At 55.6% G+C, this 12,693-nt stretch overlaps 1 protein-coding gene across 2 annotated transcripts in view; it reads right to left on the bottom strand.

The window, feature by feature from the left end:
- Positions 1-6,379: 6,379 nt before the first annotated feature.
- Positions 6,380-12,693, bottom strand: part of RNF8 (ring finger protein 8) — an 80,599-nt gene continuing 74,285 nt past the window's right edge. The window contains exon 8 of one of the 2 annotated variants that reach the window (XM_073556251.1): positions 6,380-6,852. In XM_073556251.1, the coding sequence (XP_073412352.1) occupies positions 6,599-6,852 (254 nt within the window). In that variant the 3' untranslated portion in view covers positions 6,380-6,598. The remainder of the gene's footprint in view (positions 6,853-12,693) is intronic. The other variant, XM_073556252.1, reaches the window with a different exon arrangement.

The raw sequence follows: 12,693 nt of genomic DNA, 5'->3' as shown, positions 1-12,693 counted from the left end.
TCCATACAGTGTATGATGGGCCCCATATAATGCTCCAAACATAAATAAAATATGAAATCCTCACCGCTCCTCACTGGCCGCTGCTCTGCTCCGGACTCCTCAACGTCACTGCCTTTCATCTCTCTGCACTGTGACTATTCAGAGCAGAGCGTGCTATAGTGACGTCATTGCACCTTGACCTGAACCGTCAGTCAGAAAACGCGGGAGAACGGGAAGAGGTAAGTATTGCAAGTACTGGGGCCCCGAGCAAGTAGGGGGAGGGCATAGTGTGCTGGTGTCCCCAACTGTGAGTGCCCCCCCCCACGTGCTCAGGACCCATCACTTGCTTGGGTGTTGGACGTCGGCCCTGCCTGCAAGTCATTAGAACTACTACCCTCATCATTGCCACAACCACCATCATCAGAGATGCAACACAATGCTCCGGAGCCCCCACCCAGGGACATATGATTGGTGCAACCTGTGCAGCCACACAGGGGCCCAAGAGGTAAGGGGCCCCATTTTCTACCTCCAAAGCAGGTGCAATTTTGCATTTTCAGGAGCTCTTGGGCTGCCCGAGAGCCCATTTATTGTTCTTGCACAGGAGCCCTTCTCTGTGTCCGTCATCACTATCACCCTCATCATCAGGTTTGGGGCTGACCGGACATGAAGCGCTGAGCAGCTGTGACACATCCTCTGTAATGACGGGAGTGATAGGCAATTAGAGTGTCAGCTCCTGAGTGATGGCGGACGCTGTGGAGAATGACATTTTATATCCAACTGGCCCAGAAGTCTCCAAATCCTGGAAACCAGACTCTGCCATGAGAACAAGATCCAATGATCGGCATCTTCATAGGTCATCACCAAGCTTTCCTGGTGCCCTGAATGGCCCAGCAGCTGCGAGTCTTACAGGCAATGCTCCCTGGGAGAAATATGTAAATGAGCTGCAGCATGTTCTTCTGGGCTGGAGCTCATTAGCATGTCCTCATCTTATCCTTACCCAGCACCGAGCATCATACACTGAGAATGTGGGGGCATCGCCGGCCCCCCCGCTCTCCTCACTGCTCTTCATGTCTCACACCTCCGGATGGCTCATCTCACCCCCATTACATGTCGGACCCTCCCCAATAAAGGGCCCCAGCCTGACACTAGGGGAACGCGCCACCCTGTGTCATTACACGTTTATGTGCCGTGACCTCATTTATAAGCCTATAAAGACCGGGGTGTGAGCAGGCGGCGGCTCCGAGACACAATGCAGGACTGTGCCTCTACTCAATGGGACCCGGGGCCCGAATATCAGGTCACAGGAATCTTTATAGGACGATCTCACTACAGCGCATCACACAACGGAGCCGAGCTGTAATACCAGACAAGGCCATGGGCCGGAGTGGCGCCACTTCTGAAACTAAGCAGCCATGTTTTACTAATCACCGGTAGCTGCTTTACAAGACCTGAAACGTGGAGAACTCCGCCGCTCCATCCATCACATTAAAGGGGTTTCCCGATGCTTCCACTTATGTACCGGGAGGTTACCCGACGGCTCGTGTGCGCGTTACCTGTCGACAGTGTGTGGTTCCTGTCAGATATGTGCAGACATGACATCAGCACCACTCGACCCTTGAAATAGAAGTGACGGATCCAGACAATCCCTTTAATTCTAGGGTAAAGGCTGCAGGACGGTGTGAGCGGAGGGTGGGCTGCAGGACTGGTGTGAGCAGAGCACAGGCTGCAGGACTGGTGTGAGCGGTGGACAGGCTGCAGGACTGGTGTGAGCGGTGGACAGGCTGCAGGACGGTGTGAGCAGAGCACAGGCTGCAGGACGGTGTGAGCAGAGCACAGGCTGCAGGACTGGTGTGAGCGGTGGACAGGCTGCAGGACTGGTGTGAGCGGTGGACAGGCTGCAGGACTGGTGTGAGCGGAGGACAGGCTGCAGGACTGGTGTGAGCGGTGGACAGGCTGCAGGACGGTGTGAGCAGAGCACAGGCTGCAGGACGGTGTGAGCGGAGGACAGGCTGCAGGACTGGTGTGAGCGGAGGACAGGCTGCAGGACTGGTGTGAGCGGAGGACAGGCTGCAGGACTGGTGTGAGCGGAGGACAGGCTGCAGGACTGGTGTGAGCGGTCGACAGGCTGCAGGACTGGTGTGACCGGTGGACAGGCTGCAGGACTGGTGTGACCGGTGGACAGGCTGCAGGACGGTGTGAGCAGAGCACAGGCTGCAGGACGGTGTGAGCGGAGGACAGGCTGCAGGACGGTGTGAGCGGTGGACAGGCTGCAGGACGGTGTGAGCGGAGCACAGGCTGCAGGACTGGTGTGAGCGGAGGACAGGCTGCAGGACGGTGTGAGCGGAGGACAGGCTGCAGGACGGTGTGAGCGGAGGACAGGCTGCGGGACTGGTGTGAGCGGAGGACAGGCTGCGGGACTGGTGTGAGCGGAGGACAGGCTGCGTGACTGGTGTGAGCGGAGGACAGGCTGCAGGACGGTGTGAGCGGAGGACAGGCTGCAGGACTGGTGTGAGCGGAGGACAGGCTGCAGGACGGTGTGAGCGGAGGACAGGCTGCAGGACGGTGTGAGCGGAGGACAGGCTGCGGGACTGGTGTGAGCGGAGGACAGGCTGCGGGACTGGTGTGAGCGGAGGACAGGCTGCGGGACTGGTGTGAGCGGAGGACAGGCTGCAGGACTGGTGTGAGCGGAGGACAGGCTGCAGGACTGGTGTGAGCGGAGGACAGGCTGCAGGACTGGTGTGAGCGGAGGACAGGCTGCAGGACGGTGTGAGCGGAGGACAGTCTGCAGGACTGGTGTGAGCGGAGGACAGTCTGCAGGACTGGTGTGAGCGGAGGACAGGCTGCAGGACGGTGTGAGCAGAGGACAGGCTGCAGGACGGTGTGAGCGGAGGACAGGCTGCAGGACGGTGTGAGCGGAGGACAGGCTGCAGGACGGTGTGAGCGGAGGACAGGCTGCAGGACGGTGTGAGCGGTGGACAGGCTGCAGGACGGTGTGAGTGCTGGACAGGCTGACGTGTGCTCTCGCTACTGACGAAGGTCTCGGATTATTTTATATGATCAGTAATTTCTTTCCGTATTTGTCGGTTTCTCTGAAAATTTAGCAAAATTTTGTAACATTGCAGTGAAGTGAAACCAATCTGTACAAAGGTTTCAGCATCATCCCCTCACCCATCAAGACTGATGAGATCAGCGATGAGGAGTTTTGCTCTGGAGGGGAAGCATTTCCTGCGCCAACCATTAATCAAAGAAAAGTGCTCCAGTGCACAGAGGAACCTAAAATATTTAGTATCTGAGTGCCCGGGGCCCCTGGTGGTCAGTGGTACACGCTCATGCCCGGGTTCCTGGTGGTCAGTTGTGCACGCGATACCCAGGCCCCTGGTGGTCAGTGGTACACGCTCATGCCTGGACTCCTGGTGGTCAGTGGTACACGTGATGCCCGGGGCCCCCTGGTGGTCAGTGGTACACGTGATGCCTGGGCCCCCTGGTGGTCAGTGGTACACGTGATGCCCGGGGCCCCTGGTGATCACATGTGATGCCCGGGGCCCCTGGTGGTCAGTGGGTACACGTGATGCCTGGGCCCCCTGGTGGTCAGTGGTACACGTGATGCCCGGGGCCCCTGGTGATCACACGTGATGCCCGGGGCCCCTGGTGGTCAGTGGGTACACGTGATGCCCGGGGCCCCTGGTGGTCAGTGGTGCACGCTCATGCCCGGGCCCCTGGTGGTCAGTGGTTTCTGGACACTTGATTTCCTGGCGGTGGCAGCACGATGACCGATCTTTCTCTGGTTGGTGCTTGGTCCCGGGCCCCTGCTATTCGAGCCCTTTATTGTTCCTTTTTTCCCCAATTTCCAGATACATTTTTGGGACAATGTTCTGACTGCGGGAGCTGGAAATCTCTGTGGTTCCACTAATCCGCACTTTCATCCCCGCCGGGACCTGCTGTGCCACCCCGGCAGGTGCAGATTTGTATTACAATGTGCTTCCCAGTGTGCAGCGCCCAGCACAGACGGGGTTAATCATGGACCCACAGAACCAGTCCAACAAGATGACTGACGCCGGGGCACGTGGGTGCTGAGGCCTCCAGCTGGGGTGAGGTCACCCAGGGGTGCAGACATCCTGTCACAGTCAGCTGTGGGCACCACAATAAACCTGGCAGAGGGGGCTTTACAGGACCCCAGATAATTACCCCCACAACTGAGCAGTGACGCAGCACTAAGCAACACAGAGGAAGGAAGAAGACGCGGATGCGACCCAATTATTGGGCGCCCTCGGGTGGGACACAATCTTCATTTACCATTGTATGAAGAGGTGGATGCCACTGCAAACAAGCACAGCTGAAGTGTAAAGCATGGTGGAGAGTATAAGCCCTTGCCGATATGTAGGTGGAGCTGCTGATGTGCATAAAAAGAATAAATAGAGGGTAGAAATCAGGATGAGGCGCAGTCAGAGCGACCAGCGACCCGGGCAGAGCGGGGGCGGTGCAGTCAGAGCGACCAGCGACCTGGGAAGAGCGGAAGGCGGTGCAGTCACGGCGACCAGCAACCCGGGCAGAGCGGGGGCGGAGCAGTCACGGCGACCAACGACCCGGGCAGAGCGGGGGCGGTGCAGTCACGGCAACAAGCGACCCAGGCAGAGCGGGGGCGGTGCAGTCAGAGCGACCAGCGACCTGGGAAGAGCGGGAGGCGGTGCAGTCACGGCGACCAGCAACCCGGGCAGAGCAGGGGCGGAGCAGTCACGGTGACCAACGACCCGGGCAGAGCGGGGGCGGTGCAGTCACGGCGACCAACGACCCGGGCAGAGCAGGGGCGGTGCAGTCACGGCAACAAGCGACCCGGGCAGAGCAGGGGCGAAGCAGTCACAGCGACCAATGACCCGGGCAGAGCGGGGGCAGTGCAGTCACGGCAACAAGCGACCCGGGCAGAGCGGGGGCGGTGCAGTCACGGCAACAAGCGACTCGGGAAGAGCGGGGGCAGTGCAGTCACAGCGACCAGCAACCCGGGCAGAGCCGGGGCGGAGCAGTCACGGCGACCAACGACCAGGGCAGAGCGGGGGCGGAGCAGTCACGGCGACCAGCGACCCGGGCAGAGCGGGGGCGGTGCAGTCACGGCAACAAGCGGCTCGGGAAGAGCGGGGGCGGTGCAGTCACGGCAACCAGCGACCCGGGCAGAGCGGGGGTGGTGCAGTCACGGCAACCAGCAACCCGGGCAGAGCGGGGGCGGTGCAGTCACAGCAACCAGCGACCCGGGAAGAGTGGGGGCGGTGCAGTCACGGCAACCAGTGACCCAGGCAGAGCGGGGGCGATGTAGTCACGGCAACCAGCGACCCGGGCAGAGCGGGGGGCGGTGCAGTCATGGCAACCCGTGACCCAGGCAGAGCGGGGGCGGTGCAGTCAGAGCGACCAGCGACCTGGGAAGAGCGGGAGGCAGTGCAGTCACGGCGACCAGCAACCCGGGCAGAGCGGGGGCGGTGCAGTCACGGCAACCAGCGACCCGGGAAGAGCGGGAGGCGGTGCAGTCACGGCAACCAGCGACTCGGGAAGAGCGGGGGCGGTGCAGTCACGGCAACCAGCGACCCGGGAAGAGCGGGGGCGGTGCAGTCACGGCGCCCAGCGACCTGGGCAGAGCGGGGGCGGTGCAGTCACGGCAACCAGCGACCCGGGCAGAGCGGGGGTGGTGCAGTCACGGCAACCAGCGACCCGGGAAGAGCGGGGGCGGTGCAGTCACGGCAACCAGCGACCCGGCCAGAGCGGGGGCGTTGCAGTCATGGCAACCACCAACCCGGGCACAGTGGGGGCGGTGCAGACGCAGTGATCCGGCAGGGAGGTGAGCGGTGCAGTCATGGTGACCAGTAAGGCCTGTTTCACATTTCCGTTGTTTGATGTCAGTCAAAATCCGCCACTTTTAGAAAAAAACGGATCCGCCCATTTTTCGGCGGATCTTGACTGATGGTCGTCTGTCAGATCTGTTTTTTGACGGATCCGTGAAAATTTTAGCGTTTCCCGGGCGGAAGACGCAACGTTCTATTTCAGCGACGGTCCGCTATTTTACAGTGCGCATGCCTGGTAGATTGATTCTCTCTCTCTGCGGTTCCGTTAAAATTCCAACTTCGGCGGATCCGTCAAAACAACGGTCCGGTGGCACACGTTGGTGTCACAACGGACAAGGATCCGTTTTTCTCATTTTTCACGGATTGCAACTGACGTCAAAAAACGGAGGTGTGAAACGGGCCTAACCTGGCAAAGAGGAGGGTGGTGCAGTCACAGAAACCAATGACTCGGCAGGGAGGGGGCGGTGCAAGCACAGCGACTAATGACCCGGCAGAGTGGAGAGGATATGGTGACACGTGATCCCGCAGACCAGGGCTGATGCAGATATGACAATTGAAAACCCCCAACTCCAGGCAACAGAACAAGTGTAATCTTTGTATTAACAGAACAAAATGCAGACAATTTACAACTGGACCCAGCACCGGTCCAATCCTGTACAGAACACGATACAAAATAAATAACGCCCTCCCGACAGCACGCCGCCCTTCAGTCCACCACCTCAAGCCTAAACAAACGAACTCTTAGCTAGGGCAGTGAACGTTGCAGGGTTTTAATGCGACTGCTCCTTCGACCTCTAATCATCAAATGCTAAGAAAAGGAAGTCGTCTTCGTCATCATCTTCGTCGTAATCAAACATGTAGTCATCAGAGAACAGATCCCCCCGATCGTCGCTGTCAAACTCGTCCTCCGAGAAGTAGCTGTGGATCTCCTCATTGTCAGACAGGTCGTCCATGTCCTCACTGTTGGACAGAATGGAGATGTCAGAGTGAAGGGGGCTGCCCTCACTGTCCGAGGAGACCAGGATGTGGGGGGTCGCCACTGCTTGATCTGCGAAGAGACAGAGAGAGGGTTACACACTGCAGAGCTGGGACCCATCCACGGAGGGGAGATTACACTAAATAAATGCTCTCCTGAAAAGGAAGAAGTAAAAGCATTTAAAGAGACCGGGATGGATGAACACAGATTCACTAGTTAGAAAGGAAAAAAGAAATGTATATTAAATGGAACGAGGGGGCATATCTAAAGAAGAATATAATGCTGTCTGCAGGGAATGCAGGGCAGGAGTGAGAAGAGCTAAAGCCAGTAATGAAGTGAGGCTTGTAAGGGAGACTAAAAGCAGCAAAAATGCAACTGAACAACTGATCTTCACGGCGCCATCACAGGAAGAAAAGAATCCACAATAGCCATAAAGAGAGATGGTGAGGGAACACTGAGCTAATTTACATGAATTTACATCTCCTGGTCCAGATGAATTACATCCTAGGGGACTGAAAGAGTTAGCAGAGGTAACTGCAGAACCACTAGCCAGAATCTATGAAAAATCCTGGAGAACAGGAAAAGTCCCAGAAGATTGGAGAAGGGCAAATGTTGTCCCCATCTTCAATAAAGGAAAGGAGACTGAGCCAGGAAATTACAGGGCAGTGAGCCTTACCTCTATACCAGGAAAGATCTGTGAACAAATTATTTAACAGCATGTATGCAAGTACTTGGATAAGAATACAGTAATTAACCAGAGCCAGCATGGGTTTGTAGCAAACAAGTGCCAGACTAATTTCCTTCTATGATGGAATCACTGACTGAGTGGATCAGGGAAATGCGGTAGATATAGTATATCTCAATTTCAGCAAAGCATTAGATAAAGTATCTCATATTATCCTTATTGAGAAAATGACCAAGTAAGGGACTGACAAGGCTACGGTTAGGTGGATTCATAACTAGCTCACTGATCGTACGCAAAAGTGGCACTTAATAGTGATGAGCTAGGGTGCTTGTTACTTGCTCAAGCATCAGTGTGCTTGGGATGCTCGTTACTTGGCTAGTATTTTTTAAATGTTCTAGTGGGAGCTTTAGCCCCTGCCCTGCATGACAGACTGCCAATGAACATGTGGGGATTGCCTGTCAGTCACTGTAATGCTGTAGCCATCTTCATTGTCTACATAATCTATATGTATATAAGACTCGTGACACCTTGCTCATTACACTGTACCCCGAACACAGGCACAGCAGGGAGAGGTGCTGGTGAAAACGGGACAGGATTGTAGCTGCGTATTAGCCGGGGATTCAACTACATTTATATTTCTGTGAAGTATTACAACAGCGCTTCTTAGGGCTAATGAAGATCAATAGTAATACTGCTGTTAGTAGCACGTAGGGAGAGATTGTGCTGAAGGGATTGTGCAGGACAGAATAGGGTGAATTGCACGTCCTTTATGCTGCAGATCATACCAAAACTCCTTCTCAGGGCTAATAATATTGTTGCTCCTAATCCTGCTGATTGTTCTGAGCAGGGAAATAGTATACATCATTTATACTGCAGGAATAGTGCATCAATAGCTACAGCCAGACTTGGTTGGATCTCAATAGCAGTCTTAGTACTGCAGTCTCATAGGTCTGAGGTGGGCAAATTTTCCTGCCATAGTAATACTGCAATTTTGTTATCCCCTTACCGACATCAGGAGTAATAGTACGCCAATGTCGGTATCCCTCGCTTTGATGTGGGCTCTGGCGGTGAGCCCACATCTTTTCCGGGACATGTCAGCTGTTTTGAACAGCTGCCATGTGCCCACAATAGTGGCGGGTGGAATAGCGATCCACCCGCAGCTATTAACTAGTTAAATGCCGCTGTCAAATGACAGCGGCATTTAAATGGCGCTTCTGGCCATCGGACCGGAAATGCGCTCACTGGTGACCCGTGTCACGTGATCGCGGATCACCGGTGCGTCGGAATGACAACCCTGAGACACGCTCACAAGAAGGTAACGGTGGGAAAAAGCAATTACTGTCGCAAGAGCTGGATGATGACGAGACACAATCGCCAACAAGTGGTGTTGTTACGTCAGCAAGTCAAGAGGAGGACCAGGGTGCGGAAGTGGAAGATGAGGTGGTGGACGATGAATTCACTGACCCAACAAGGGAAGGTGACATGCAGAGTGAGGACAACAGCACACAGGGGGAGGGATCCACAGCACCACAACAGGCAGGAAAAGGCAGTGGGGTGGCCAGAAACACAAGGTGGGCAAGTGTTCCCCAGAGAACCAACATGGGTGAAGTTGCCAGGCCGAGGTTTAGGTGTTCTCGAGTCTGGTGCTTTTTTTAAAGACAGTCCAGTTAACCCAAAAAAGGCCATTTGCAACATTTCCCAGGCCAGCATCAGCAGGGGCATCACAACTATCAGCCTGACCACTACCAGCATGCCCAGGCACATGCATGCAAAGCACCCGACTACTTAGGCCGAATGTCAGGTTCCAGAAACAGTGTCTGCGGGTGACACCACTGCCTCTATCTCTCTTCTACGGGCATGTCAATCCCGTCCTTGATGTAGGCAAAGATAACGCCTGCCTGGCACTTGTCGTTGCACACTTGCAACCATGTCCTTGTAACAGCATAGCGTTCAGTTGTCCCTACTCCAGACATTGGAACGCAAGAGTAGATACGCAGCCACCCAACCACAAGCCACAAAAATAAACGTCCACATTTCCAGACTGCTTGCCCTGGAAATGTTGCAGTTTAGCCTTGTGGGGGACCTTTCCGCAACCTTATGGCAGCGGCCGTCTCTCAGTACTCAGTCCCCAACCGCCACTATTTCTCCTGGTGTGCCGTCCCTGACTTAACACAAGCACGTGTCCCATAGCCCTGACCAACGCTGTGACTGGGAAGGTCCACTTAACCATGGACACCTGGACAAGTGTTTATGGCAAGGAATGCTACATTGCCCTGACGGCACGCTGGGTGAATATTGTGAAAGACGGGACCCATTAGGACCCTGGAAACATGGATTTTTGTGATAACTCACCGTAAAATCCTTATCTCAGAGACGCTCATTGGGGGAAACAGAGACTGTAGGTGTATGCTTCTGCCGCTAGGAGGCTGACACTAAGTGAAAAAAAGAGGTTAGTTCCTCCTCCATCGTATATACCCTCGCCACTATTGCGGGCAGAACTCAGTTTGGTGCCAAAGCAGTAGGAGGACAAAATCAGTCTTAATACAGATACAACATGTCCAGAAAAGGACCACCCTTATATCACATAAATAAATGCGTATTAAACAAAAACAGAGCCAACTGGCTAATAGGGTGGGTGCTGTGTCCCCCAATGAGCGTCTTGGAGAAAAGGATTTTACGGTGAGTTTATCACAAAAATCCATGTTTCTCCTTCGCCTCACTGAGTACAGAGATACTGTGGGACGTCCTAAAGCAGTCCCTGGGTCTGCTCACCGATTCAAGCTACATGCACCTCTTGTTTAAAGGTGCGCCACTGCTGCTTGGAGAATCCTTCTACCCAGGCTCGCATCCGCCGAGGCCTGAGTATGACTATTATAATGTCTGGCAAATGTGTGCCGGCTGGACCAGGTTGCTGCTTTGCAAACCTGTTCCACCGAAGCCTGGTGCCGAAGCGCCCAAGAGGCGCCCACTGCCCGAGTAGAGTGCGCTCTGATCCCTGCTGGGATCGGCGTGCCTCTAATGCGGTAGGACTCCTGAATAGTCAAACGAATCCATCTGGCTATGGCCGATTTTGAGGCAGCGAGTTCCTTCCTGCGCCCTTCAGGGAGCACGAACAGCGTGTCCGTCTGACGTAAGGGCGCCGTCCGCGATGCGTACCTCCGGAGGGCTCTTACCAGGTCTAATGTGTGAAGAGCCTTTTCCATACGGTGCACCGGTGCTGGACCAAATGAAGGCAAGACAACATCCTCATTAATGTGAAATTAGGACACGACTTTCGGCAGAAAAAGAGGGGCTGGTCTGAGCACCACCTTATCCTTATGGAAAGTTATGAATGGAGCTCGGCAGGATAGGGCCGCCAGCTCTGAAACCCGCCTGATACAAGTGATGGCCACCAGGAACACCACTTTCCAGGAAAGGTACCTCAAGGAGATATCCTGAAGCGGTTCAAATGGAGCTTCCTGCAGAACACTTAGGACCAGGTTAAGGTCCATGGTGTCCATAGGCGCCTTATAGGGAGGTACCAAGTGGGAGACTCCCTGGATGAAAGTCTTCACCTGCAAATTGTTAGCAATTCTGAGCTGGAAGGCCGATATTTGTCTCCTGAGGGAACTTGGGGCCAAGCCCAAGTCTAGGCCCGACTGGAGAAAAGCCAAGTTGTTGGGGATCGAGAATCTCAGCAGAGAAACAACGCGGCCTCGACATCAAGCAAAGAACACCTTCCAGGTGTGGTGGTAAATTTGTACTGAAGCCGGCTTCCGGGCGCTAACCATTGTAGCGACCACCTTGCTCCCGAACCCTGCCTGGGTTAGAATCCAAGATTCAAAGGCCATGCCATCAAACACAGGGCCCCTGAGTTCAGGTGGCAGATCGGCCCTTGAGAAAGTAGATCTGGGCGCTCTGGCAGTCGCCAAGGAACGTTGGCGAGCAGCTGCATTAGATCTGTGTACCACGCCCGACAGGCCCGTCCGGGGCCAGCAGAATCGCCGAAACCCTTTCCGTCCTGACCTTTTTGATAACTCTCGGAAGTAGTGGCAGCGGGGGAAATAGATATGGGAGGCGGAACTGGTTCCATGGCGGAACCAACGCCTCCACAACGGTCGCTTGCGGGTCCCTGGCCCGAGCGACATATGTGGGTACCTTGGCGCTCACTCTGGAAGCCATCAGGTTCACATCCGGAGTTCCCCACAGTTGACAAATATGCTGGAAGACCTCAGAATGTAGTGACCACTCTCCGGACGCAAGACCCCGCCGCCTGAGAAAGTCTGCCGCCCAGTTCTCCACACCCGGGATGTGGACTGCCGAAATCACTGAGTGGTTTGCTTCGGCCCAATGAAGAACGTGCCCCACCTCGCGCATAGTTGCTCTGCTGCGGGTGCACCCTTGGTGATTTATGTAAGCCACTGCCGTGGCGTTGTCCGATTGAATTCGGACGGGGCGGCCTGCTAAGAAGTGATGAAACTGCTGCAGAGCCAGCCGAATCGCTCGTATCTCCAATAAGTTGATCGGGAGACGTGCCTACTGTCGCGACCACAGTCCCTGGGTTGTATGGTGGCGAAATACTGCTCCCCAGCCAAGGAGACTTGTGACGGTTGTTACCACCAACCAATGGTGTGGGGGGAAGGGTTTCCCCTGGGTCAGAGAGGAACTGGTTATCCGCCATCCGAGCGACTGCCTGACTTGAGAGGACAGTCGGCACCGCCGATCGAGCATGAAAGGATTCTTATCCCAGGCTGCCAAGAGGGTGTACTGCAGGGGGTGAAAATGGAACTGGGTGAATGGTACCGCTCCCATTGCTGCCAACATTTTCCCTAGAATCCTCATCCCGACCTCGTTTTCCCTGTGGTCTCCCGGGCAGCACTTACCCCAGTCCTGTGCCCCCCTGCTGCTGGATGCCTCTGCTCAAAAATCGCACGCCACCAGCTGTGGGGCGGACCGCCAGCATATAAACCAGTCCAGGGGCGGTGCTTCCAAGTCTGCGGCCTAGCCGCGCTCCGAAGCCGGGGACTAAATTTATCCCCCGCCGCCCAGGCCTGGGGGGCGGGCCGCCGAAAGTGACGCGCGGCCCAGAGGCGGAACTTCCGGTCGCGGCCTAGCCACAGCCTCAATTTATCCCCTGCCCGTGACGGGGGCGCGAACTCCATGGCACCACAAAAAAATGGCGCTACTTACTGGCGCGAGCTTCTCCGCACCACTCTGCAGCCACTGGCCGGTGGCATCTGACAGCTAAG

Source organism: Dendrobates tinctorius, unplaced genomic scaffold, assembly GCF_039654945.1.
Source record: "Dendrobates tinctorius isolate UK_male_01 unplaced genomic scaffold, ASM3965494v1 ptg000232l, whole genome shotgun sequence".
Lineage (NCBI taxonomy): Eukaryota > Metazoa > Chordata > Amphibia > Anura > Dendrobatidae > Dendrobates > Dendrobates tinctorius.
Note: the sequence above shows the minus strand (reverse complement) of the source record. Positions and strands in the feature narration are given on the sequence as shown.